This window comes from Balearica regulorum, chromosome 1 (assembly GCF_011004875.1).
Source record: "Balearica regulorum gibbericeps isolate bBalReg1 chromosome 1, bBalReg1.pri, whole genome shotgun sequence".
Taxonomy (NCBI): Eukaryota; Metazoa; Chordata; class Aves; order Gruiformes; family Gruidae; genus Balearica; species Balearica regulorum.
In genome coordinates this window covers 60,622,170-60,649,629 of record NC_046184.1, presented here as the reverse complement: position 1 = coordinate 60,649,629, position 27,460 = coordinate 60,622,170, and the positions used below count along the sequence as shown (strand labels likewise).

The 27,460-nt window shown below is 38.8% G+C and overlaps 2 protein-coding genes across 6 annotated transcripts in view; both read left to right on the top strand.

Annotated features, from left to right (window-relative positions):
- The first annotated feature begins 544 nt into the window (after window positions 1-544).
- Window positions 545-15,088, top strand: TCP11L2 (t-complex 11 like 2). Of its 4 annotated transcripts, none has more exons than XM_010298860.2 (10): window positions 545-1,126; window positions 3,106-3,275; window positions 4,534-4,669; window positions 5,587-5,707; window positions 6,791-7,011; window positions 7,973-8,109; window positions 9,136-9,323; window positions 10,691-10,872; window positions 11,600-11,772; window positions 12,365-15,088. In XM_010298860.2, the coding sequence occupies exons 2-10, from the start codon at window positions 3,140-3,142 to the stop codon at window positions 12,607-12,609; spliced, it is 1,539 nt and encodes a 512-aa protein (XP_010297162.2). In that variant the 5' UTR covers window positions 545-1,126; window positions 3,106-3,139; the 3' UTR covers window positions 12,610-15,088. The 4 variants fall into 4 exon arrangements, with proteins under 4 accessions (XP_010297162.2, XP_075610155.1, XP_075610166.1 ...); XM_075754040.1 differs by having other exon boundaries at window positions 546-1,126; window positions 4,537-4,669; XM_075754051.1 differs by lacking the exons at window positions 545-1,126; window positions 3,106-3,275 and adding an exon at window positions 3,294-3,507 and having other exon boundaries at window positions 4,537-4,669.
- A 2,535-nt stretch (window positions 15,089-17,623) lies between these two features.
- The window catches only part of POLR3B (RNA polymerase III subunit B), an 87,980-nt gene continuing 78,143 nt past the window's right edge, over window positions 17,624-27,460 (top strand). Inside the window, exons 1-6 of one of the 2 annotated variants that reach the window (XM_075754009.1) lie at window positions 17,624-17,960; window positions 19,278-19,310; window positions 21,734-21,790; window positions 21,876-21,940; window positions 22,423-22,498; window positions 25,755-25,855. In XM_075754009.1, the coding sequence (XP_075610124.1) occupies window positions 17,889-17,960; window positions 19,278-19,310; window positions 21,734-21,790; window positions 21,876-21,940; window positions 22,423-22,498; window positions 25,755-25,855 (404 nt within the window). In that variant the 5' untranslated portion in view covers window positions 17,624-17,888. Of the gene's footprint in view, window positions 17,961-18,164; window positions 18,240-19,277; window positions 19,311-21,733; window positions 21,791-21,875; window positions 21,941-22,422; window positions 22,499-25,754; window positions 25,856-27,460 lie in introns of those variants that run through there. The other variant, XM_075754019.1, reaches the window with a different exon arrangement.

Sequence of the window (27,460 nt, the reverse complement as noted above, 5' to 3'; positions counted from 1 at the left end):
TCTATTCAAGGTGATGAGTTAGAGATCTTGGAAGGCTAAAGGGCTTTCTGAAATACTTTTATTTGGGAATTCTATTAATCTAAGCTCTAATTACATGTGAACTTGGCCCTTAGTAATTTATGAGAAGGTCTGTGCTGTCTACAAAAGCATAAGGAAAAGCAGTTCTTCCAGTGCATGCTATAAAGAAAAGACTAAGTAACTTGGTTGTCTATTGTTGTAACTAATTACAAAAGCCTTTTTTGGTTTGTACTTCCCTTTGATATGCTCAGTGAATGTACTTTTCTGTAAGCTTTTTAGCTGTTGGGCAGCATAGTTAAAAACAGTAGATGGCATATCAGGATTCTGCTTGTGTATTCGTGTATGTTTACTTTAATGTGCCTGCTGCCTTGTTTCTCTTTTAAACTTGGAATTTAGCAATAATGTTCCAAATCAGCAGAATATACCCATTCTTCCTCACTGTTCCATTGGAGGCATGCTACTAGGAAATATATTTACTGTGGCAAAGATTACAGTGTTTTCTCTGTGTTATCTCATATTGTTAAAACTTCTTATTCAAATTAAGTCTTCTGAAGCGCTCTACTGGCAACTCTGCTATCCATGTGTGTGCATGAGTTGTAGGAACAGGTATGGTCTCGGTACGTCAAAATATGTCTTGGGTCTCTTTGAAATGCAAGTATTTATTGCTGAAATATCCTTTGCTGGGACTAGTATGTAAAGGCTTGATGTATATAGAATTTTAATTTCTATCTTAAAGATTTGGTGGCCTTGGGAATCAAGGTTGGGGTAGAAAATGGCAATGCTGACTTGGCTCTGTGGCTGATTTAGTACTTGCTGTTAGGAGCATCTTGCAAATCTGAATATTTACAAATTTGCATATTTATTAGAATTATCATACTGACAGGTAAGAGGAAGTTCTTGAAACGATGATGTATAAATTGTGTGAGAATTTTTTTTCTTAATCAACATTTAACTTTTTCCATGTTCTTAACACCTAGACTGAAGCAGTGGATGCATCTTGAAGTGATCATACCAGGCAAGTGATTTACAAGACCTTTTGGGCCAGTACGCTGCTAACAACGTTAATCAAGTCTTTCAATGGACCACATGCAACATTAACCTTTTGGAGGTTAGTTTTTTATTTATAAATAAAGGGGTTTTATACATGATTAAAGCCTGGAAATAGTGTTCTGGTGCTGGCTGAGAAACAATAGTGGGAGAGTAATACAAGCTTTGCAGGCTCTTTACGGTTACTGTATTTAAGTGAGCAGCTCCACATCAGTGGAGTGCATTCTACAGATAGGTTACTTGTCGCAACTAGTTTCTAGTCAGCACTAGCTTTGAAACCTGTAACATAGGTCTTAATCGAAGAAATAGTTTTAGTTTCTTGTGTAACATTAATGACTCATTTCTAATTGTTACTTAGACAAATACAATTTCCAAGTGAAAAAAATTTCAGCCTTTTGGTTTTCTAGGTTCTCTTGCAACTCTAAGTCTTGTTTAGTCAATACTATTTTAAATATCTGCTTCTTTTCAATTACTTGTTAGAAATTATAAAATTGCTGTTCTAATAAGAGTTAAGGATCTCACAACTAATGCTGTAAGTCTTGAACCCATGACCTCTATATCCTGATCTAAAATCTCTCTACTGGCTTCTCCAGTAAGGTAATAAACTGTTGTCTCTGTTCTTGCTGATGTGATTAATTCTTTTCATGAAAATGAGTGTAAAACATTACATAAATAAGGTACTCAATTGCATCTTCTTTCCTCTTGGGAGAGGAGGAGGAGTAAACAGACACTTAACAAATGTTAGTCATCTCAGTTAACAGGGGAGTACTCATCAGTTAATACTTCGTCAAGTTATAAAGGCCTACTCAGGATGAGTTGGTACCCGAAAAATCAAACACTTCAAGCTGTAACTAGGTGCCAGCATAAAGAAATCTCACTCCGTTTTGTCTACCTCTTGACCCAACAATAATGTTGATTCACCTAAGTACACATAAAGATCATCTTTTTGCTGCCAAAAGTGGCTTTTCACAAGTTCAACAGTTGCAAAGTACAGTATTCTTTGCCTGCTGAAGTTGATGTAATTTAATCATAAATGAAGTCGTCTTACTTAAGTTTGATGGAAAGCATTGTTGGCTATGTCTTTTTATAAAGTCTAATACAGAATGCTTTGTGGCCATAACCAAAGATGGACAGCTATTTCTGGTATCTGGGCTAAATTCCTTTGGTAGTAATTATTACTGACTTCTAGTTTCTCATTTTAATACGATTATGAACATATTTTTCACTTCATGTCATACAGCTATTAATCATCTCTATTGTACTATGCAGCTGTCCCCATTCTCTGCAGTTGCAGGTTATCTGCCTGGGAGGCAGTTTCTTTATGTAGACAGAAGCACTATGAAGCATGACACTTCTCAGCGTTATTTGTCATGTATGCTGAATGTAGTATTAGAGGTTCAGAGTTACCGTTTGACTTTGAACAGAAGACCCATCCAATGTCACCCCTAGGAGGCGTATTTTTTTTTGGGTCTATGCCATTGTTGATCTAAGCAAAGACCCACCTAAAGCAGCAGGCCAGACTTCTAGCTGCACCCTGTCAGAAATGTGATATTCTGAATTATTTGCCTATTCTCCCCCCGCAACTTCTAAGTTTGCTTCAGAGTTGTTACACTTGGTGCAGTCTGTGGAAGGAAGTTAATTGCTAAATATCTCTTGTTGGTGAAGTCAAGTGGGGGATGGTAACATTGTGAGATGGCTTTATGGATGTGGACAACTTCCAAAATTCTGATAACAAGCAAGTTCAGGGGTTACTGTGGGTAGTCCTTTTTTTTAATATAACCAATTTACAGACTGTCTCTAACATAACCATTAAGACATGAAACAAAGCAAAGTGTACAAAACTTTCTTGCGGAACAAGTGTAGTTTGTTATAACAGTATGATTCTGCATGTCAGCCAGATCCTTTCTGGAGCAACTTTTTAAGAAAGGCAACTACTTGTTCTTCATTCGGAATGTAATGATCAGTATCTGACTCTTGAGAAACAAACAAACAAAAAAATAGTAAGTGCTGGTTCTATGGAAAGTGTATTTGTCTCTCCAGGTCTTGTTTACTGTAGTAGCTAAAGTGAATCAGAATGCCTCTCAATGATGACCAGAACAGTGATTCAGATTCTTCACGCCTCTCTGAAAGCACAGCTTCTTCTAGTGATTCTGAATATTCCAGACAGAGTTTTAACAGTGATTCTTCAAGCAAACCCAGCTCCCCAGCTTGTAAGCCTATTTCAACCTTACCTGTGTTGTGCGTAGGCAGATAAGACTAACTTATCTTGTTTCTCTTTGCTGTCATGGGTAGAACCTGGGCTTCTGAATCTCTGTTTAAGAGTATTAAGGGAAAGGCATGGCTTTCTCTCCGCTGTGAAGCGGCGTGTCTCCTTGTGTGTGGAACACCACCAGCAGCTGTATCTGTGGGGGTCTTCCTGCGCACTCCTTCACTTCAGAAAGTGTAAGAAAAGTGTGCCACCATGGACATCCTAATTTTTAGCTAATCTTGATGTTGGTAGCAGTCTCCCACTCAACCAGATATGGCTTTGTGCAAAGGGTGGGTTTCTTCTGTTTGATCCATACACTTAAAATTAAATCTGTAACTTAACAGATTTCATGTAGCTTGATGTAGTATTATAAATTAATCTTGAATTTGCATTTTTCTTTCATAAATATTAGGATCAAACAGAAAACACATATTTGCACAAGGAAGGTATTTTGAGTAATGATAAATAAAACTTTGGTTAAGATGTACTTCATGTTCACGTCAAGCATTCTCAGACCATGCATACTTTTTTAGTGTCTATGTAAGTGAAGTCTTACATTAAAACAAGCTTGTTAATGGAGCTGCAATTGACAGCTGGCTCTTTGTCTTTATTACCAGTCTTCAAATTCTGAATACTAAATTAAATGACAGAATTTGGGGGTTTAGAAGCTTCAGGAATTTATTCTTGCTTTCCAATGTAGAGTTTTTTATGTTGTTAATACTTGTAAAAAGGAGTATAACTTATGATGCATCTGCTATGGAACATAAGTGGGGTGTTCTCAAGTCAGTAACTTCAGAACCTTTTCTACAGGCAATAAAACCCCAATAAAGCCATTATGTGCTCACAATTGTAATGGACATCTGGTAACTGTTATTGCCTATGATTTTGGTTTGGTGGATTTTACAGAATAGTCAATAGGAAATTTGTGGAATGCAAGATCCTGTTTTAAAGGAAAAAGATATCTTAGTGAAGATGCAGAAATATGAAATTGCTTTTCAAAATGTTGTGAGACTTGTGTGGTATTACCCAGACACACACCCTTGATAAGCTGGGAGTTTCCTGGGTTAGTGTTTTAAGAAGATATAAAGACCTGGTAATCCTAGGTTTCGTCTAGAATACTAGAGTCCAATTAGCAAGCAGTAAAATATCTAAATTTTAATATTTTCAATTGCACTTATCAATTATAGATATTTGGCTTGAATTGATCTTGTTTGTTCCAGCAGCAAGCCCTCCCAAGACTATTACATTTGATGAACTGATGGCAGCTGCAAAAAATTTGACAGACTTGACTCTAGCTCATGAAATTGCTGTAAATGCAAATTTTTGCATAAAACATGAAGATTTCCCACGGAACAGGTAAGAACCTGAACTTTGCAAAAAGCAACACTGGAGTTAGGAAGAGAAGAGAAATTAATGGAGCAGCAAATTAAAACAAACAAAAAACCAAACCAAGACATCTTGGAAGGCTACAGATTTTTCTCCTGCACCTTCAGGAGTCACTGTCAAAGCTATCTTGCTTGGAACAAGTGTTGCAGTCCAGCTGAGTTGATGCTGTCTTGGAGCATATTGCTCTGGTTTGTCATGTGGAAGATAAAAGGCTAATGCAATATGAATGCCTGCAGTGAAGATGAGTATCAGTCTGTTCTCTGCAGTTCCAAGCCCTGTGGAAAAGATGAAGTGGTGGCCTTCCTATGCAGTTGTATGTAGTAGCTCATTGATACCATAGTGATAAGAAAAGCTTATCATGAACATAGCTCTAATAATAGCCCTAGAAGAGATGCAGAAATACCTGGAGATCCAGAGGAAGTGAGAAGTAACTTCCCTAATGTAGGTAGCCAAAATGTTCTTGCTTGCAGACACATCTAACTTGACAACACTGGTCTTACTTTGAGCAAACTTAGATAAAAAAACCAAACAGGTCTTTAGTTGCTCTAGTACCTTACCTGACGATTGGTTATATGACAGAATAGGTTTTGAGAAAGCTCAGTACATAACAAGTTAGGACAATGAATATGTATTTGCTAAGGAAAGGTAGTATCTCTTTATCTACATCTGAACTGCCAGCACCACTTTATAAAACACAGGTGTTCTTGGAAAGATGCGTCAGTTCTGGGAACTCATGATTCACAGCCCAAGAAAGATACGGTTGCAGGGCACAATAACTGGTGAGGTCTTGTGTGTTTCTCAAAGTGATTAGACTAATCTAAAACACTTTTACCAAGGATGAAAGCTAGTTGGGAGTCTTTTCTGTGTCTAACTGACTTATTCCACAGCTTTGCAGGCACAGTGAAACAAATTGTACACAAGGCATTTTGGGATCATTTGGAATCAGAACTGAATGAAGATCCTCCAGAATATGAACATGCTATCAAGCTCTTTGAGGAAATTAAGGAGGTACTGTTCCTCCCTGCCCCCCAGTATTGTTTTGTCAGCTTCGGTCTGAGAGTCTCTTACTTCACTGAAGGGTCTGCTACCTCGGTCAAGCCAACACCTTCAAGTTCATTCTTTTAAGATGAAACCATGATTATTCAGAACTGCAAAGGTGTCTATTTATAGTATGTTTATATTAACCATGAATATGGCCACACATGCCTAGTGGCATGTCCACTCAGCTTTCATTGCAGGATGGTTAGTTGCAAATAACAGAATCGTTTGGGTTGGAAGGGACCTCAAAGATCACCTAGTTCCAACCCCCCTGCCATGGGCAGGGACATCTTTCTCTAGATCAGGTCATTTAAAGCCCCATCCAACCTGGCCCTGAACACTTCCAGGGAGGAGGCATCCACAAGTCCTCTGGGCAACCTCTTCCAGTGCCTTGTCACCCTCACAGTAAAGAATCTCTAACATCTAATCTAAACTGACCCTCCTTCAGCTTAAACCCATTACCCCTTGTCCTGTCACTACACTCCCTGATAAACAGTCCCTCACCATCTTTCCTGTAGGCCCTCTTCAGGTACTGGAGGGCTGCAACAAGGTCTCCCTGGAGCCTTCTTGCCACAGAAGTCAGCTCTCTTCTCAAAGCTTCACAGCTCTACTAGCTTCTTTCCAGCAACATGCTGTGAGCTTAGGGCATGAACAGGAGTGTAAACATGAAAGCACCTGCCCAAATAGACTTTATGGTTTATGATCATTGCACAAGGAAGCATACAAACCTTCAATCCTGCCACAATACTAAGTCTTTCAAAATTTTAAGTTAGTAAATGTTTGTTTTACACAGCAGCCTCCCAGTTTTTAAGAGTCTCATTGTTGATATGCTTTCTGGTTTACCAGCTTTGAGCATTTCTGCAGAACTGTACTGTGATCCTTTTAACAGGCCTTTTTTCCTGCTACCTTAGATAATGTTCAGCCTTAACATGTTTTGTTATTGCTGGTCAGCTAAATACACTTGACACTTAATATTAAAATCCTGCTTCAGCATGTTTACTAAGTGGTTTTGGGTTTATTGATAAGCTTTTCCTTTTCTTTCCCCTACTTCAGATTCTTCTTTCCTTCCTGACTCCTGGAGCAAACAGAATTCAAAATCAAATTTGTGAAGTTCTAGATACAGATCTTATAAGACAGCAGGCAGAACATAATGCTGTTGATATTCATGGGCTGGCTAACTATATCATCAACACTATGGGAAAGTTATGTGCTCCAATAAGAGACAACGATATAAAACAGTTAAAAGCAACTGACAACATCGTAGAATTACTGAGGTTGGTATTTGGGTGGGGTTTTTTTTAGAGGAAAAACCTCTTCTCTGAAAGAGTATTGGGCAATGGGGGGGGGGGTAGTCTTAAAAAGAAGTCTTAAGTTGTGTCAGTTTATATAACACCTGGTTTCAAACTATAGGAAAACTTATTTTTATACAGAAGCATTAAAGGGGAGGAGCTATGACACACTATGACCAGAATATTATGTGTATCTTACTTTTTAATGAAATTATTAGAATGCCTAGATGAAATGCTACCAACTAAGTAACAGAACAACAAAAAAAGCAATCTTATAATAATCTGTGTTTTGGAGACTGCTTTTTCAGTCTTGTTCATCCTTACAAAATTGAAGTAGCACGCTTGTACTGTTCCTTCTTGAACTGTTTATTGCATGCTTCCTCTAGGAGGCTAAACCTTGCATTTAAAATCTTTTTAGTAGAGATCTTATTACTTGAACTTGAGTAAAACACTTGCATAAAAAGGCAGAAATGAGTTCACTTTTCCTTAGGTACACTGAAATATTAAGAATAAGCAGTAGGTGGTGTTCTGCTGTTTTATTGGATCATATACTGGCGTTGTATACTTGGATTATACACAGGAACCAAAGCAACTGGGTCAGAAGAATTGTTACTCTTAGTGCAATTAGAATGCCTAAAAAGTTAAAATCTGTTCATTTGGGCTGAAATGTACCAATTGATACAGTTCTTAAACTCTTTCTGTTACAGAGTTGTAGCATTTAGTGATGCTACATATTTGTCCTGTTCTCTGTAACTTACACTAAGCCTTATACACAATACTCCTTTAAGTATCCTGGAAGATAGGTAACATACCTGTTACACTGAAATACCAGTGAAGGTCTTTACTTCTCCCAGAATTGAAATCAAAGTGCTGATGTAGTATACCTCACATGTGTTGATTAAAATCAATAGACTATTGTAATTATCAAATTTTAAACTCCTTTCAGACAAATATTCCATGTTTTGGACCTGATGAAAGTGGATATGGCTAACTACACAATTCAAAACCTTAGGCCATACCTTCAGCGTAATTTGGTGGACTACGAAAGAACAAAATTCCAGGAAATTCTTGAAGAAACACCAAGTAGGTATCATGCTATATTTAATTAAAGCATTTCTTTAAAAAGAAGACTATTTAAAGACATGCTATAAAATCTTATCAATTGTGGTTAATTTGGAGGAAAATTTCTATTTCTTGTCTAGATCTAACTAATGCAAAAACTCTTTGACAAGCAAGCTACCAATGGACAACTGCTGAACTTGCTTAAAGTATGTTTATCTGTAACCTGGGATGCTTTTCCGACAAACTTGTATTTGGTAAATTGGTTGGTATCTCAGAAACAAACAAACAATGGCTCTTAGCCCTACATACTGGAAGATGAGACTTTGTCTTTTGTATGCACAAGTCTGTTGTTAGTCTGAAGTAAACATGTAAAACCAGTTAGGGTGCCTGAAAGAACAGGATCAATTTTCTAATAAACGAAAGTCAGGCTCTGAGGAAAACTTCTTAGGTGAATTTCTCAAGTCAACTTGATCCACTATTAGAGGTTTTGTGTAATATGGCTAAACAGTGTTCAGGAAACCATATTTTCCAAGAAGAATAAGTAAACTTACTAACAGCTGGAGCAGGGGCTTCTAAAATGGGAACCCTGAGCTACCGATATGGTCTGCAGTGTTTATATATGCAGTCTGAGAAAGAACTCTTTCAAAGCATTTCACTTGCCATTAATACAGTTTATCTCCCTTCACCTCTGCCTTCTAGTCCCGTGCCCCAACTATTAAGTGGCCTCCCTGGAAAAAGGCAAAAAAAAATGGTTTGGGAACTTGGACTTTGAGGCTTTTTTTACCCCCAAATCTTGGCTGAAGTCTAACAATTTGTTGTTGGGTTTGTGCAAGCTAGTTAGAATATTAAGGTGACCAGTGGAAGATGATCACTGGAAAAAAGTGAGGCAGAGAATTTATGTGTGTGAAGACTCAGCTGTCCACTATTTTTAGTTTTCAGAAGTTCAATACTCTTGTTCATGAGTACAGCTCTTTTTTTTTTTCCTCAAGCTACTGCTTATTTTGATGGAAATTATGCAGTAAATCTGTGCTAATTTGCAATGCTTAGGTGCCCTGGATCTCACAACAGAATGGATAAAGGAATCAATAGAAGATGAATTGTCATCTGTTTCTGATGAATCTTCATCATCTCCTGGTGCTGATAGTAGTTCTAAACCAATTATTAGTCCTACACTGGTGCTAAACAATGGCTACCTGAAACTGTTGCAATGGGATTATCGCAAAACAATTCCAGAGGTAAGAAGTGTATTTCAGTGTCTTCAGATTTCTAGTTATATGAAAACATTGGTGTGGTATAATAATCTTGGTATTCATGACAACAGGTGAAGTATTCTCTTGTACTTCTTAAATTTCTGAATAGTAAATTTGGAATTTGGAGAATATGATGGGCAAATCAACATCTAGAAAAGAATGTGAAGGTTGTTTTCCCTCCACCCAATCATAGCTAACCAGCTCCACCCTAAGAGCAGTCTTGGCCATGGTCAAAGGCTGAGCCTTGTGCTGACAGCACTTGGCTTTCTGTGTCTTTGAGAGAACTGACTGTAGTATCCTGTTTTCCTAACAGCAGCAGGAGTTGGTGGGATCACTCTTGCTTTAGAATAGAATCGGTTAAAAACTTGAAGCTCTCTGAGGTAGACATCCACACTTTCTCAGTGCATATAAACTATGGCTTCAAGAATCAGTGTTCAGTTTTTCTCTCTAACTCCTGATTACTGACCTCTGCAACTCTCCGTAAAGCCAATTTGAAATTGGCCATCAGTCAGGGCTAAAACTAGCATCTGCAGTGAGCGCCTTAGCTATACTTAGGGTGGCCTGGCAGAGAATTTGCTGAACACATGGGGATGCTCTTACTGCTCTTAGTCAGTGGACAGAAGGAGGACCACCTTATTCTTCCTTCAAACAGTTTTGAGTAAGAGCTACACACAGGTATCCTCTGTGGATCTAGTTTGTCATCCTATGAAACTACTACCAGATGGTTGAATGTTAATGCTCCTGTGCTTCTCAGTGTGGAGGGATTTAGTTAGGATGAACTCTTTCTAACCTAAAATAAGTCACTTCAGCTACATCTTGCTGTAGGAATTACTTTCTTGGTATGATCAACTAGCTTTTTGCCTGTAGCAGGTTATGTATCACTTGAAGAACCTGCTGTGGTGGTTGAACTGGTGGTTGTCATGTGCAGTTGTTCATCACTGTCCATCAGTTAGAGATTATGGCCTTTTTCAAAGGACAGCTGAATCTAGAAGACTATTCTGTCTGTAACTTACTGATCACTACAATGTTCCCTGGATCCCCTTAGCATTCCACATCACGGACTGAGTTGTTAGTCACAGATTTCTCAGCAGTGATGAGGAATAGGATGCAATGTCCTAGATTGCTCCGCACTGAAGGCGTTACCTTTCTTATCACCGCAGGCTTGTTTCTGGTATTCATACATAATGGCACTTTGTGCAATACTACATATTCAGCATATTTCAGCTACTGTCTCTTCTGACTTTGCATATTTGTAATTAAAAATATTAATGCTTCATGACTACATCCTATACCTGTCCTTTTCCCTGTCTCCCTCCCTCTGTATTCCTAAACAAGTATTCTTTCAATTCTAGACTCTAATAACAGATGAAGTTCGTCTTCAGGAGTTGAGAGAAAAGCTCAATCAATTAAAAATCATAGCTTGTGTTTGTCTCATAACAAACAATATGGTGGGTGCAGCAATTGTAGATGTGCCTGATTTTGCTGACCAACTGAAAAGGATCTCTGTTCCTCTTCTTGAAGACATGAACAAGAAGTAAGGCCTTGTTTTTATCACTCTTCATATCTTTTTTTTTTTAACAGGAAATACCAGGTGGATCTGAAAAGCCTTGGAAACAATTTGAATGTTATAGTCAGTGCTTCTTAATAATAGAAAGATACCAAATTTTAATAAGTATATTTCCTTTACAGTGTAAGTTCACTGTATGTTAGGCACATGTTTTCAAAGTTATATTTTAATGAAATATTAATCTTGATGTTAGTCTACATAATTTTGAGTCTATTACTAAACTTCATATGCTTCTAATACGGGAGAGACTGTGGCAATACAGTCACCAATTTGTCTTGCTAGTTGCTACAAACTTGTAGATAGTTTAATCTATTTGGCTGCCTATTTCTGCTGCCACTTGCATTACAAGCAAGTTGGATGTGATCTGAAAGTGTCTCAATAGTTTTCCACTTTGCTTTTTTTCATGAAATGCTACGCATGTGGCCCAGGAAAACAACTAAGCATAAGGGCAAAATGAACTGGTGTCACTGCTGCACCACTGAAATTTTTCTCATTTGAATTACAATTAGGTCCTTACTTTATCTTCCACATGGAGATTTGTCCTGTATCTGTGCATAAATCTGCAAAAGATAACTTTTCTAAACTAATTGCAAAGAGCAGGTTGAAAATAAAAGAGAAAGGAGACAAGTGAGGTCACCTTACAACCTATGCTACAGATACTGTGAAAGTGAATGCTTTTTTTTCTTTCTTCCAGAACTTTTGATTTGAAGGAGGCTCTGAATGCTATTGGTGCCCAGATTTGCAGCAAAGTGAACATGTCTCTAACTGAAAGAGGTCTTCCCACTCTGAATGCAGAAATGGAGAGTAATTTAATGGGTCAAATTGCTCATATCACAGAGGAGAATAATCCTGTCAGTTCCTTGATTGGTCAGTAAGACAATACCTACTTGTCTTATTGTATGTGTCTGTATACAAACTTACTCCCAGCAAGCTTAATCAGCTAATTATCGTTTAAAAGCACTTTCTTACCGCAGTAAAATACTGGGTCAACTGAGAGTAAGGAAGTGTTTACCTATAGATGGTGTTCTTGGTATGCTGCAGAGCATGGCTAGTCACAGCTAGAAATAATTTAAAAAGTGTCTGCACAAACAAGCCTAGAGATCCTAGGATTTTAGAGAAGAATTTAGAAAAATCAGTGCTATTCAGTCTCCTTTCTGTCAGTTCTGAGTTTAAACCTAGTGTTTTTTTTCTTTGAGTCTACTTCATATTAGGTCATGTAACTTGTTACAGCATGTTTATGCTGTGTCTGCCTTGCAGCAGCCAACTTTAAGAAGCTTTCAGTATTGTTTCCCGCTGCAGCACGGGCTTGGGAAAGTAGTTACCTACACTGTTGCCTTTTTTTTTTTTTTTTTTTTTTCCTGTGCTGACGTGCCCCTGTTTACATTGCTCGCTTACAAAGCAAGTATGGCTGCTTCTTGGGTTTACACTTGTTCTGAGCGTGCTTTATATTCCATTTCAGACAAACGAATCCAGTTCTTCATGAGAAGCTTGCTTGCTCTTCCGAGTTTTCAGAAGTGTATGCCTACTATGCCAGGAGGCCTTTCTGTGATTCAGACAGAGATGGAGTTTGTTGGATCACAGTATGCAAGCATTGTAAACTTCAATAAACAAGTGTATGGACCATTCTATGCAAGCATACTTAGAAAATTACTTTTTCCTGAGACACCAATGGGGAAAGCAGAAATGGAAACGCCTCCCAATTAAAAAATATGACCTGTTTCTGTACCCCTTTTTTTTACTGTCCAAGAGAGAGTGATCTGACTTCCCCACTAAGAACAGCCCACTCTAGTGATTGTTAATGAGAGAGATCTTGTAAGACATATGCAGATAGTTTCTGAAATTCACTGGAAAGAAATTAATTTCAAGGACATATATTTTAATAGATTAAATTTGTTTAATGGACTGTGTCACTTGTAATAGCCAGTGAATTATTAGTTTTCAATGCAAGCATTTATTATGATTTGTAGTGGGAAAGAGCTGGCAAAGTACTTACTGTTTTGCCACCTTAAAACATAATATTTTTCAACTTAATATATATTTACATATAGCAATGCAATTATGAAATGATAAAACAAAATGTACTATGCTTACATTGTATTTTTGTAGAGCCACATGTAATAAAACCATTAGTTTCTGAAAAGACTTTGAAGCAGGAAAAAAAAGTACAGCATAACTGCTTTTGTAACCAAAACCAGGTTTGTGCTAGGCCAAGGTCCTGCAGTTACTGGAACCAGAGCTTAGCCTCTGTTACGTTAAGGAAAGCCAGTATTATAAGCTGTTTGGAGCATAGCAGTTACAGAACCCACTTAAAGTAGGAATCATTCAGAACTTCAACTGTAATTGAGATTAATGCTGAACACCTAAGAAACATGATGTTGGCAGGGCGGTGGAGTAAATTTATGTATATAATGTTTATAAGCATTTTGTTTATCCAGTGGAGGTCATACAGATCTTAAATCTAATCTCTAATATGTGTATGTACTGATCTTTGATCTTAATGGGTATTAAGTATTTTTAAGTTAGGTCTTTCTGACCTTTATTCCTAAAAGCACTTGAGAGTGACTTTACAGAGTACTACAAAGCAACTTCCCCTTTTATATTCTGTTGGATGAAGGGTATAAGCTTTTCAAAATGTATTCTTGGGTCTGGAAGCCAGAACCCAGATCATAGTCATTCTTGAAAAAGTGATTTGATTCACTTTCACTAAGTCCATGAGAAATACCGCAGTTTTCTTCAACTTCCTTTGGACTAGGCCCGAATACTTAGTGCCCATTTAAGGCAACAGGAATCTTGCATACAGAAAATGAATAGGTCTGAAATTGAGAGATGTGGAAGTAAACTTTTGTAAGTTTACACAGGCTTTATTTTGCATATTTCAAATTACTGGGAATAGATACTGCTGGAATATGTATTATAGACATGTTCTTGTCTATGAAATTGAATCATAATTTACTTGAAAATGATCTTTTAATATATTACCATATAATAGTCCTTTTAAAATGTCATATATGTATAAAAACTCCATGTGGTACAAATTATATAGCTTGTTTTTAATATTTTATATTACAATATATTTTTTATGAAGAGACAAAAAATTGCCCGTAAAAGCTTAATGTGTCACACAAACTGTGTATGTACATTACTGTGTCTATCATAAAGGTCTAAAAAACTGGGCATTATTAGAACTGTGGTTTTGTAGTCCATTTTTACAGAACTGTATACTCTTTTTAGTAAGGGAAGTGACTTTTAGTCAGTTGTTCCTGTGTCCAAAGACTTTGGCCACATTTACATGATAAGAAAAACTTTTCTTCAAAATGCCTTTTTAGAAAAGAAATTTCTCTAGTGTACTTCTGCTCTATCCCTTGTAAAAACATTGCACACAGTAAAGATGAATACATATTTTAAAGCATATTTTAAAGGAAACTATTTCCTGAAGCCTGAAAAATCTGAGAGAAAGGAACTCTTAGTGTGTAGTAATTGCACCACTAGTAAAACAGGCTTGCTTGGATGAATATGAAATTTTGATATGCAATTCAAAATCATCAGGAGAAGAATGCATTTCAAAAGCAATTACAGGGAATTAAATCTTAGTGTTTTGCTACATCTTTAGAAATATCTAAACTATTTTGAGCTTCAGCCAAAAGAGGATTTTATGAACATTTGAAGATGATTTATAACATGATTATGAACTTTTTGTCATAATACTTTATATGCATTCTATTGTAAAAATAAGTATCAAACTATAGATCTTTACTGGGGAAACTGTCATACTAGTTTTTAACCAGTAAATACTGAAAAAAATGAAGATTCATTGGAGTTTTTTTGTGATTAAGGTGACTTGCAAAGGGCATTTTATAGCATGGCCTATGTTTCAAGTGATTGTTTAATGTGTCTTAGTTTTTATTTAATGTTTCAAGTATGGATGTTGCATCTGTTTAATGTCATGTTTTGCATGCTGTTTACGCTAGTGTGGCTGAAATGCACTTGCCTCTACTCTGGAGTTGTCCTTGTGAAACAAGATGCCATTCTGTAGCAGCTTTCTTTGTTGTAATACAAATATTTGAGGTTTTGTACGCATTAAATTTTGTTTGTGATACCACTGATGGTGAAAAGCCATTTATGCAAACTTTCTTAAATGTAATGGATTGTTAAATGCCTAAGATAAATGACTGCACTAATAATATGTTGTGACTCTTTTTCTGTAATTTCTCAGTTGCAGCTGGAGTGTAGTGACTCTAATCCAGCTGCACACATAACATTCAAAACAGTTGCTTGCTTAAAGCTGACTCCTTGGAAGAAGATTGTATTGGGTTTGTGTGGCAGGGTTGTGGTAGCAGGGGGTTACAGGGGTGGCTTCTGTGAGAAGCTGCCAGAAGCTTCCTCCATGTTCAACAGCCAATGCCCGCTAACTCTAAGACGGGCCCACTGCTGGGCAAGGCTGAGCCTGTCAGCAACGGTGGTAGTGCCTCTGGGATTACATAGTTAAGGGGAAAAAACAAAACTAGAAACAGGTTTTTTGCAGCTGGAGAAGGGAATGTGAATAGGTGAGAGGAACAGCTCTGCAGGCACCAAGGTCTATGAAGGAGGGGGAGGAAGTGCTCCAGGCACTGGAGCAGAGATGCCCCTGGAGAAGACCATGGCGAGGCAGGCTGTCCCCCTGCAGCCCATGGAGGTTGATGGTGGAGCAGGTATCAACCTGCAGCCTGTGGAGGACCCCATGCCAGAGCAGGTGGAGGCACCTGAAGGAGGCTATGACCCCGTGGGAAGCCTGTGCTAGAGCAGGCTCCTGGCAGGATTTGTGACCCTGTGGGGGACCCACATTGGAGCAGTCCGGTCCTGAAGGTCTGCACCCTGTGGGAGGGACCCACGTTTGAGCGGTTTGCGAGGAACTGCAGCCCGTGGGAAGGACTCACGCTGGAGAAGTTTGTGAAGGACAGTCTCCCATGGGAGGGACCCTATGCTGGAGCAGGGGAAGAGTGTGAGGAGTCTTCCTCCTGAAGAGGAGGAGTGGCAGAGACAAGGTCTGATGAACTGACCACGAGTCCTATTTGCTGTGCTGCTGGAGGGGGAGGAGGTACAGAAATGGGGAGTGAAGTTGACCCCAGGAAGACGGAAGGGGCGAAGGGAAGGTGTTTTTAAGATTTGGTTTTATTTCTCATTATCCTACCCTGATTTGATTGGCAATAAATTTATTTCCCCAAGTTGAGTCTGTTTTCCCCATGACAGTAACTGGTGAATGATCTCCCTGGCCTTATCGCAACCCACAAGCCTTTCATTGTAGTTTTTCTCCCCTGTCCACCTTAGGAGGAAGAAGAGGGATAGAGCAGCTTTGGTGGGCACCTGCTGTCCAGCCAGGGTCAACCCACCAGGGAGGTACCTTGTGTATTTGATCATAGCTCTGCTCTTGGGAATGATAAGATAGGAGTCTCCAGGCTGGAAAATGTTGGGGGGGAGGGCTACACCAGATCTCCAGAGTGGTGAGTGACAATAAAGACTGAAGAGTAAGTAGTTGTTTGCTGTCTCTTTGGCTGCAAGAACAAGGAGCATCAAAGAAAGGTGGGCAGTGTGAAACAACTGAACTGTTTTATTTACAACGCGTAGATAAGCTGTGGAACACCTTGCTCAGAATCTAGCACTATTAAAAGTTTTTCTGGTTGCAAGAGAATTGGATGTGTAGCTGATGGCCATTCTTTTTTTCCTTCTATGATTTTTAATTAAAAGTGACTGGTGGCTCCATATTGCCCCACTTTTAGTAGCATTATGCAGAATAACTGCACAATTCAGCCAGTGTTGAAGTGCTAGCTGTACCACATGTGCCTGGGTCAAATGTGCTGAGAATATGCTGAAAACGTGATGTTTCTTGAACCTCTGGCATTTCTAAAATGAGTGCCACTCAGTCACGTCTGGATTTTGATCTTTTGTAATACCTCAATTTTTTTTAATACCTCTGTGAACAATTTACAATATCCCTAAGGCAAAGAATACTTGAAAAGCACAATTTTCAAGTGCTGTAAAATCAGCACTTCAAATCTGTAAAATCAGAAAAATTTGCTTCGAATAAACTTTGCCTCCCCAGTTATCAAGTACGAACAAACATTTTGGAGTAAACTTACGGCTGAAAACTTGTGCTGTCTGGTAAAAGCTTACGTTTCCTGTAAGTGATAATAAAAAAAAAAGGGCAAAGAACTCAACCAACTCTAATAGGTGCTTGTTTTAGGTAAGAAGGAACTCCTAATCTTCCAACTCCCGCTTTTAATTTATTATAGTTTTCTATTGTGGAGGTGAGATTGATTTCCAATTACATACTAACCACGGCCAACAGACCAAGTTACAGGGTAACGGGTCATCAGACTAAAACAGTTGCTGGGTGAGCATGTACTTAGATGGAAAGCTGTGTAGGATGTTGTAGGATTGCCGCGTATTAAACTTTCCAGGCTGACTGTCCACTTTAGGCAGGACACTGAATGGAAGCGGTCTGAAAAACTGCTACTCTCACGTTTAACCTGGGCCTCCATGTCCAGGATGTGTGGAGCCCAGACCAAACTCAGTTAACTTTATTCATGCAGAACCTGAGCCAGAGCAGACGTGTGCATACAAATCTTGTTTTCACACTCTGCTTTTAAAATGTACCTGTCCTCCTCCGTCGCCTCCGCCTGCCTGCTCCTGGGCCTTCAGCTGCCCGGGCCGGAGGGGCGGTGAGGAGGCCGGCAGGGGTGGCTACCATACCCCACCCCCACCCCCCCAAAGGCTGAACGTCTCCTACGCGGAGGCAGGGTATTGGGAGGGGGCAGGGAGAGGCCTGACCGCCCTTAGCAAAGCCCTGAGCCTTCCTCTGTGCGTGTCTGCAGTCACCCCCCCCACCAGGGCTCCGTGTACCCGGAACCTTCGGTCGCCGCGCCGGTGCGGCGGGAGGACGCCTTTGGTTGCTACACCGTGGGTCCCTCGTCGTCAGCCTCCGCTGTGGCTTCTCTGCCGGGCTGGTGATGGAGGCGCTGGCCACGGAGCTGGGGGCCCTCACTCCGGAGCAAGCGGCGGCTCCTGTGAATACAGTGGAGGTTAGCGGCGGCCTGGGGCGGGCGGCCGCTGGGGAAGGGCCGACAGGCGTCAGGCCCTGCCGGAGGGGAGCTGGGCTGGGCTGGGGTGAGGTGAGGTGGAAGGAGCCCACCTCTCTACGCGCGTGCCCCGGTGGGGGTCTACAGCGCATGCGCGGCGCCCCTGGGCGAGGAGGTCTCTGCCCCGCGGGCTGCGCCTGGCGGAGCGGAGCTCGGCCTGCTGAGGGGCGGTCTCCGGCCCCTGCGTTTGCCCGGCTTGTATGCCGCAACACGAGCGAAGAGGTTTCTGCCCTCAGTGGCAGCTCCTTTAAAGTTTGCTAATTGCCTCGCGTGGGGAGAGGGAGGAGGTGCAGGCTGTGTTTCAGGTCCTTCTGGCTGGACTGGGCTTTTTGTGTAGAAAGAGCGCATTTGAAATGGAGCCCGAGAGGCTCGTGCTGTTTTTTTCTGTGAACTCCTCTACGTGCGTCTGCCCGTGAGGGACAACGCTACACCGCATCTACAGCATTGCCATGTATTTCTAAATGCTGAATGTGAAACTGAAATTACGAAGCACTGGTGGTCTGTAAATATGGTGTATGCTGTCTTCTGGAGCTAAGTGATGCAGCCTCGTTCTGTGCTCTCTGGTGCTCCTCACCTTTGTCCTCCACCTGCATCTCTCATCCCAAATGTGGGGTGGGCCCCCCCACCATGCCATGAGGTAGAAGGTGGGGTTGATGTAAGGTGATATTCCCTGTGATCAGTGAAAGATAGAAAAGGGGAAAGGTTTGTAGAAGCCTTGATATACTTAAACTTGTCAGTAATTTGTTTAGATAGTTTTGCTAAACCTTTGTAGGAGTTACGGTACTGGTGGGTTTTACAGCAACTCATATCTGCAAGTGCTGCTCCCAGGACTGGGATTCTTGCGTGTATTCGGTAAAGTAAAAGTTGTAGCAAGTCTTCCCTTGGTGGGAATATAATTTACAGTGTCAACATGACAAAAAATAAGTTAGTTGTTCTTAAATGTTCTTATTACATGGTAGTAAGGAATTTTCTAAGAAATACATATTCTCACAGAAGTTGCTTTTAGAAAAGACAGTGTCTTTTTGCATCCTGAGTAAATACTGCATAGCACATATGGCTTACTAAGATGATCTGAGTCATCTCCCTTTTTTTTTTTTTACTCATCTAGATTGGCATTGGGCAGTCTTTTTTTCAAAATGGATCTGATTTTAAATAATGTTACTGTTTAAAAAAAATAATAATAAAACCAAAAAAAGCTCAAACATCATAGATGCTTGGTCACTCTTTGGAAATTTATTTCAAACTATTTTTTGTTTTCAGGAAAAATGGAGACTTCTTCCAGCATTTCTAAAGGTTAGTGTTAATGCATTCATTTCATGGTATGAAACTCTGTCTCCTTTCTGACTTTACATCCCCCTCCTCTAGAGTTTGCTATTTCCCAGAATACCTGTCCTCACCCTCTGTGTGGATTTTGCAGTTATTTTTTTTTAGTTCATGCAATTACGGATAAACTTTTTATATAGATTGGTTTCTTGATTAATCTGTAAATTAATTTGGGGAGGCATCCTTTTAGAGGTTGGCATTTTTCTGTGGCCATTCTGAATGAACAATGTGTATGGTGTAATATTTCCAGATTATTTTACAGTTTCACTGGCACCCAGAGACCCCATTCATCATCTTTATATGAGACTGTCGTGTTAGGTTTGTAGCTGTGTTTGTCATAAGCATATAACCAAAGATCAAGCAAAGGCTTGAATATATGTGTATCTTTTCTCATCAATGTCAGAGCTTGACTGAACTCAGAGATTACTAGTGTCTTAATGTCAGTGCTACTCATATAATCTGTTATTAGTTGAAGGTGCAGTTCTATATGAAATGCCATTGGATGTAATAACAGGACTAACAAACAGTTGGAAGTGAGGAAGGAGTGAGGCAGTAATGAAAATTGTATCATAAAGACAGCAAGTAAAGTGTGTGATGTGCATAGGTACCTTCAGGGAATTGCGACCACCTCTGCACCCATCATCAGTCTTCAGAAATGCTGCCCACTTCAACAAGGCTCTTTTCAGCTTCATTTTGTTAATTTCTGTCCTTCCCAGTTTCAGTACCTGCACTCTCTTTTTTGTTGCACCCTTGAGTGTTTGATCCTGGCAGGAAAACAAAGTTAAGAAGTCAGTTATGGATTGTGTATGTTTTCACTTTGGTTCAGGGCTGTGAAGATGCTTCAGGGCCTTAATGAATCCCATATCTGTGTCTCTCCAGCCAACCACATGAAATTCCATCACGAGCTTGAGCTAGTGATACTGTCTGAATTCTTGGGACTGTGAAAAAGGGAGGGCTGCTGATTGTGAGGTGTATTATGTATAGCTTTATGCCAGCTGTATCCATCCCACATTATTTCCAGCCAGTGAGCCCTTTACTGTAGGGCTGCTGATGGTGGTCTGGCCTTTCTGTTGCATGTTGGTTTATTTATGCCAGCAGTGATACAGTTACACAAAGCTGATGTGCATTACAGTTTCTATAGTGAAGTTTTCTTTCAATAAAGCTGTTGATATCACCTCATTAAAAAAAATGGAAAGAAACACCAGCCTGATTTCTAGATGCTAATAAATTCATAATATTTTCTTACATATATCACATGATGTGCACTGTTTTTGTAAATTAGGGAAACTCTTATCTAAAGAATTTTGCTGTGGAGTCATTCCTCCTTTGTCTTATCCCATGGAGGCTTCACTGAGCAGCTGGATTTGTCATTTTAAGCTTCCCATTTCTTTCTAATAATTTCAGAATGAACTGTTGCCTGTCACGCGAACTATGTAAATGCATCTGGTTTCTGTATGAAGTTTTAAGTCTTGTGACATGTTAGTTGTCATGGGATGTTTCAAAGCTCAAAGCCCTCTGTGAGCGTGTAAGCATGTGTTTCAGTTATCAGCTAGCACTCTTTCCTTTCCGAGGCTGGATTTTGCACTGTAGTTAGGATAGTTACACCTTTTATTTCTGCAAATGCCAATCTATTAATGAAGTGAATGCTTCTCTTAGTATTCCTTCAAGCCAAAATCTTTTTTTAATTCTAGATCATTTTACTTAGTATAATCCCCCTTCTTTTGATTGCTCTAAATGTCTTAAACTTAAATCCTTGAAATCTACTGTATCAACTCATTACCTGGGGGAATGGGACATTGTTTATTCTGTGTGATATTACCCCTGAGCATGTTCTCTCTCTTCCTGCCTACAAGTCAAACTCAGATTTTTTTATGAATGTCCTGCCCTCCTGTGACTGTTTCCTTGCTTATTGACTTTTCTCATTCACACTCCACTTCGGTTCTGTCTCCTCTGTCTCATTGGCTCTCCCCCTCATTCTTCTCTATGCTAGCTGTTCTTGGTAGGGTGCAGACAACTTCTTTCTCAAGCAGCACACATGGTTAATTGTACTATAAATGGTTAAAATTGTTTCAAAATAAAGGCAAACTGATAAAATATTTTGACTTGCAATGGGTCTTGTTTGTTTCTGTGCATTTTAAAGTCTATTGGGTGTTTACTTTGTACAGTTACCAAACTACTTTTCTGACTCAAAGGACAATGACAGCTCTGATGTAAACCTGGAAATGTACAGTGTAGAATGAGACTGATCATCCAGGCGGTTCTCAGAAGTTTGTCAACTGAAAGAATTTAGCACAGATCCAAAAGCACTTATAAATGCTTATATCTTAATTTCTGCCTTATATGGTTAATGTTACTGAAGCTAATTTTATTTGCTGCATACATGTATTTTCCAGGTGAAAGGACTCGTGAAGCAGCACATAGACTCATTCAACTATTTCATCAATGTAGAGGTATGCCTTCTTGGTGGGAAGAGAGTGGCTCTAAGTCCTCAGAAAAGGCACATGATTCTATTTTATTATTTTTTTCCCCCTCCAGATAAAGAAAATCATGAAGGCCAATGAAAAAGTTACAAGTGATGCTGACCCAATGTGGTACTTGAAGTAAGCATGAAGTGATTTCCATATCCATCGTAGTGTGTGCACTATCTCATGGGTTTGTTATTGGCTATAAAATGTTTATAGGCACCTGTGTAGGTATAAATCAAGAGAGTATTTTCTGTGACTTACCTCTTATTTGGAGCATTGAAAGATGGGAAGATTTAAAGAATAATCATGTGAAGCAGACTTAATAGCCAGCTGTTAACAGTACCTTATGTCACCATTTTTCTGTAATTTAGTAATCTCGAATGCCAGAGGGGAGTTTCTTTTTGTCTATTTGCAAAGGTAACTTGACTTGAGGTTTATTGTTTGTAGAACACAGCTCAAATACAATGAGTTACTTTGGGAAGCATCATTGCCTATTACAAATTAAGCTACATTCATCAAAGTAACTTCACTTTTTAGTATATGCAGAATTCTGCTTCGTTCAGATTGCCTGAAAAATATTTGGCTCAATGCTTATTTTGGAACTGTTTGTATTACAGGTACCTCAATATCTATGTGGGTACTCCAGATGTGGAAGAAAGCTTCAATGTGACACGACCTGTATCACCTCATGAGGTATTAAGATTTTGTTTGTTTGATCTTGGGAATATCTTGGGTAGTAGCTGCATGTAACTTTGAGTACATGCATGCTACATTAGAGGATACAATGCATGCCACCATCACTGTAGAAAGAAGCCTCAGAGATTTAAACATCATGTAATTTTTTTTCATTTTATTTTCTAATTTTATTTTCTTTTCTGACGTGAATAGCTGTATTCAGTGTTTCCTGGTAGCTGTATTTGAGTGGGTTTCCATTAAAGTGGTGAAAAGTACTTCTCTTGCTTAATCTTGTGGCTCTCCTTATGACAGAGCTGAAGTTCTCACACTGCAATGTAGTGTTCTTTGATGTTTTTATTAACTTCTTTTTAGTATTAGCCTTGCTACTGTCTGCACCATAGATCACTTCAGTCTCCCTTTCCCTCGCAGTCTTCTTTGGGAACGTATCTCTGATTTTTTGCTCATAATTTTTAAGTCTGAGTCAGAGAACAAACATGGAAACTTTAGGCAGAAACAGATGGAGTTGATAAAATTACAAAAAACTGCAGAAGAACATTAGCTTTATGGGGAGTATATTTAACTTTTTTGCACTCCTATAAGCATGTAGGTTAAAAAATGGCTTGTGTACTTCTGGAAAAAACAGATGCATGTTGGAGAACAAACGATTCTGTAACTGAAATCAGAGTCTGTTGCTTTTGGCAGGATATAAGGCAGCTTCTATACATATAAGAAAGCCATAAGCTTGGATGAGGTTTGGATCTTTTAGGATTGCTTCTACATATCTAAAGCCATTCAATTCCCTTCAGAGATTGCTCAGCATCAAAGTATTCCTCTTCTGCTGCTGTGCTTTGAGATTGAGGTACTGACAACCTCTTTTTGGCCTCAGAACAGGAACTGAGCTTGGAAGTTGCACTCATTTACCTACATACAGGCTGTTGTCAACCTAGTAAATCAGTTCACATATCAGATGCTTTTTTCCTTGCTATGTACACTTGATACTTGAAGTTGGATTTGATTTTTTTTTTTTTTAATCTATTTAGTGTATGTGGCACACTTTGCCTTCTATCATAAATATATTTTGTGCTTGGGAGTAAATCTGTAAAAAAAGCCATCTAGTGGCTGCCTCTTGTGCATAGCCGTGTTTCTGTCTTCAGTGACCTGACTCAAATCTCATTTAGTTTGATGGAAAGATTTTAAGTAAGGCCAATAACTCAGCCATCAACAGTGCAATTAGATGTAATACAGGACCTCACAAACGTGTAGATGATGTTAAATCAGTAGATGTGAATGTGCACAAAATGCACCGACAAAAAATTTTTATATATGAATGAAATTGCATGCAAAAAATTGTTTGTGGCCAGCAACTCATATCTAACAATGCAAGTATTAAATTGCTTACTTTATAACTAAAGTGCATATGCAGAAGAGGGGAAAAATAAATGCTTCATAGAGCATATTGACCTTGAATTTAGAACAACCTGCTCTTGCATCTCAGATATATCCTCATTGATGCTTAATGCTAGTGCATCATTTCTCTCTTTTTTTCAGTGTGTTACACACACATGAAGGCCATAGTTATTTTCTTAAATAGGATGCTGATCAGGTCAAATCAGGGCTGCAATTTAAAAAAAAAAACAAACACAAACCCAAAACAAAAAGATTAGCTACTTATGAGTATGTCATCATGTTTCTCTGTTAGAGGCTTATAAAATTCCTTCGCAAAGACACCTAAGATGATCAGATTTTCATAAAGGTCTGAGTATTTTACCTATTTTCAACCAAATTTGGAAGTTTTTATGTCCTTGGTTTCCTTGAAGATCAATTCATGCCTGTCTTTTACCTCTAGGTGTCTAATCTAAGGACAAGTTACCCCATGGAAGGTGATACAAAAAATACAAGTGCTAGAATATTACACTGTGTAATTCTTGTTTTATATCGTAGAATCATGGAATCATTTAGGTTGGAAAAGACCTTTAAGATCCTCAGTATGTGTCTTGTGTGGACAAAACACACACAAAGAATTCCAAAGCCTTTTTTCCCCCCAACTAATACTAATGAAGCTGTCTAATTCTCCTTCTCACGCAGTTCTTATGGGAGTTTCATGAACTGTTCATACAGATGAACTTAAAGTAAGTGAAAATGGAAGTATTCTCACTTACTTTTAAATTCAATGAAGTTGCTGAGAGCAAAACAGAACTTAATTTCCTACAACTCACAGCTTGAAAACTGCTGGTGCACATCAGTATTTTATTACAAGAGAAGTGGTTTACTTTTTAATGTGGAGAGAAGGAACATCCAGTTTCCAGTGATTCCTGAGGCATATTTTTCCATACAGTTGCATCTTCAATGCACAGCACAATCTTAATTGCCTTTTATTAATGCATAATCAATACACTGAAAGACTACAGAACCATAAAAGTACAAGTCTGAATACTGATAAACCTATAATCCTGGAGCTCAAAGGTATAGAATGTTGAGTGAGGTCACGAATTACATGTTGTGAATTGTTCTGTTGTGTTCCACAAATGCAATAAACCTTGTCTTGCGTGAAGATATGCAATGCCTTAAGGGCTAGCAACAGAGTCATAGGAGGAGGCTGGAGAGAGCGGACCAGACAGATCGGATTTGAAATAATTGAGCCTTGAGCTGTATAATGTCCTAGACATATATATCCTGCTTCTCTTGCTATCTGAGGAATTTGCAGGCAAATTCTGGGAATCTTTACAGGAAGTGATACTGTAGTGAGCCTTCTGTAAGTCATCTTCAGAAATGGTGCCATACAGTGAGATTTGCTCATTCTATTAATAAGGTAGCACAGTATCCCTCTTACTCTCCTGTGTTTCCCTTCTATCAAACTTCATATGACAGCAGAACTCGGCAGCTGTTGAGAGTCTTCGTATAGAAATGTCCCTGAGCTGAGCACTGCTCTCAGTGCCTCTGGCATAATATAGTCTTCGTGCCAGCTCTGCTGATTAGGCCTGTTTAATTAAATAAACAGTTTAGAAGTTATGCTCTGCAGTGCTGTCCTCTGAAGACACAGATCCACTGGCTGCTTTTGAAACATCACAATAATTGTATTTGGGGTTTTTTGATTTTCTTTTAAACAGGAGACTCTGTCAAACAAAGTCTAGGTACTGTGAAGAGCTTGGTCAAGCTTCGCTTTGCCTGCTTTCTTTGTGAGCACTTACAGAAGACAGGGCAAACACGGGATGTTTTGAGAGAGACTCTTCAGCTTGTAAGCCAACATCTAACCATATGACTGTTCTCCTTTTAGTGCCGCCTGAGGGACATGACATATTCTGCCCCAATTACGGTGGACATTGAATATACACGAGGTAGCCAGAGGATCATACGCAATGCATTACCCATTGGCAGGTAAGATACCGTATGTTGAACTTCTGGTATTAGTTTTAATTTGCTGCTGTGTTGGGAAGAGTTTTAGCTGCAAAATAAATGTAGGCTAACCTTGCTTCTTGGTTAAAAGAAACAATGAGTAGGCAAATATTGATGAACAGCTATACAGGATGTGATTGGTAGGTTCTGTTCTAAGATTTTTATTTTGCAAAAGCTTCTGGACATCTATTTCCTTACAAAGAAGGATGGATATAAGGATGGACGTTGTCTATGTTTGTATTGATATAAAACCAAAGAGGGAAATAAATATGTGAAAGAATACTGGATCTGCAAGTCGCATTATTGCAAAATGAAATCATGTCTGCTTTGTAGCCAAATTACTCAGTCTTTCATACATAATATGTAGACGTACTTCTGTGGAAGGTGGATGGTAAAACCAGTAAAGCAAGCATTAGTTCTTCTGTACGAGGTTAAGCTCTCCTTTCAAATTGGTTTGGTTTATAGCCAAGGCTGAGCTTTGTGGAGAAATGTTGAGGATTTTTTTGCTGGTTTTGTTTTTCTAAAGATTGTCAAATAACTTGAGGTTATTAGTATTGTGAAGGACATCTAATTTCTTAAATTAAAAATAATGTGCCTTAGGGAGAAAAATAAGCACTTAACCATACCAAAAAGGCAAAATACCTGGCAGTTCTAGCATCTATTGAAAGCAAAATTCCATTTTAAAGGCAATAAAGATGTCTGTCTTTTGTAGACAAGGTTTCTTAAAGACCAACCCCGCTGGCTTTAAAGGTCAGTGCCTTACAGAGATTGTTTACTGTGCAACTGTGCATCTTACCAAAGGTAGTATACTAACAAGAAAGAGCCGATAGATATTTAAGCCGCTACATTTCTTGCAGTGAAATTTTAAACTTTCATATAAGAAAAATAAAAAAGAATGATACAGAGCAGTGCATTTACAAAACCAAGCTTCTGTAGCTGTAGTGACAGTTTATTGTTACAAGTCATTTCTTAAAAAAATAAAAGTTTTTAAAAGACCATCTAAATTTGAGTCCTTTGAATTATTTCATGGTGTGTGCTATAGGCAAAGAAAAACATTCAAGTACATGTGCATTTTCACCAAAATACATTATTAGTTTGTATACAAAAGACAGTACTTTAAAGGATAAGTTATAGCTAAAAGAAGCACAACAAAAACTAGTCTAGACATTTGTCTACAGCTCTCTTAAAAAAAAAAAAAAAAAGGCGTGAAGACGACTTGTAAAGTATCCATAATATACTGGAAAAGACTAAATTACTGCACAGCGCTAGTATGTTGCATCTTGCATTAAAGCCTATTCCTCTAAATTTCTCTTTCTCCTATAAAGCGAGGTCATGGCAAAAAAAGTAAATAGTGTCCATTAAAAAATAAAGTTACATCATCTAACTGGTTTTAAGGGCATACATGCAAAAAGTCTTTTTGCTGTTAAAAACTGTTAATACCCAGTTATTATTTCCATGGGAAATAATTTTCCTCATCTATCCCTAGTATTATAGTGGGTTTCTTTTGCCTGGTGACTATATACAATGCTCTTGTTTGACATGCAGTTCAGACTGGGACAGGAAAACTGTATGTTCTTTCCTCTCTTA

Bases quoted from the DNA above. Each gene is read 5' to 3' on its own strand.
- TCP11L2 (XM_010298860.2), top strand. From the start codon at position 3,140: ATGCCTCTCAATGATGACCAGAACAGTGATTCAGATTCTTCACGCCTC. The intron at 4,670-5,586 runs GTAAGAACCTGA...CTTATTCCACAG, and splicing joins GAAGATTTCCCACGGAACAG to CTTTGCAGGCACAGTGAAAC. The intron at 8,110-9,135 runs GTAGGTATCATG...TGCAATGCTTAG, and splicing joins AATTCTTGAAGAAACACCAA to GTGCCCTGGATCTCACAACA.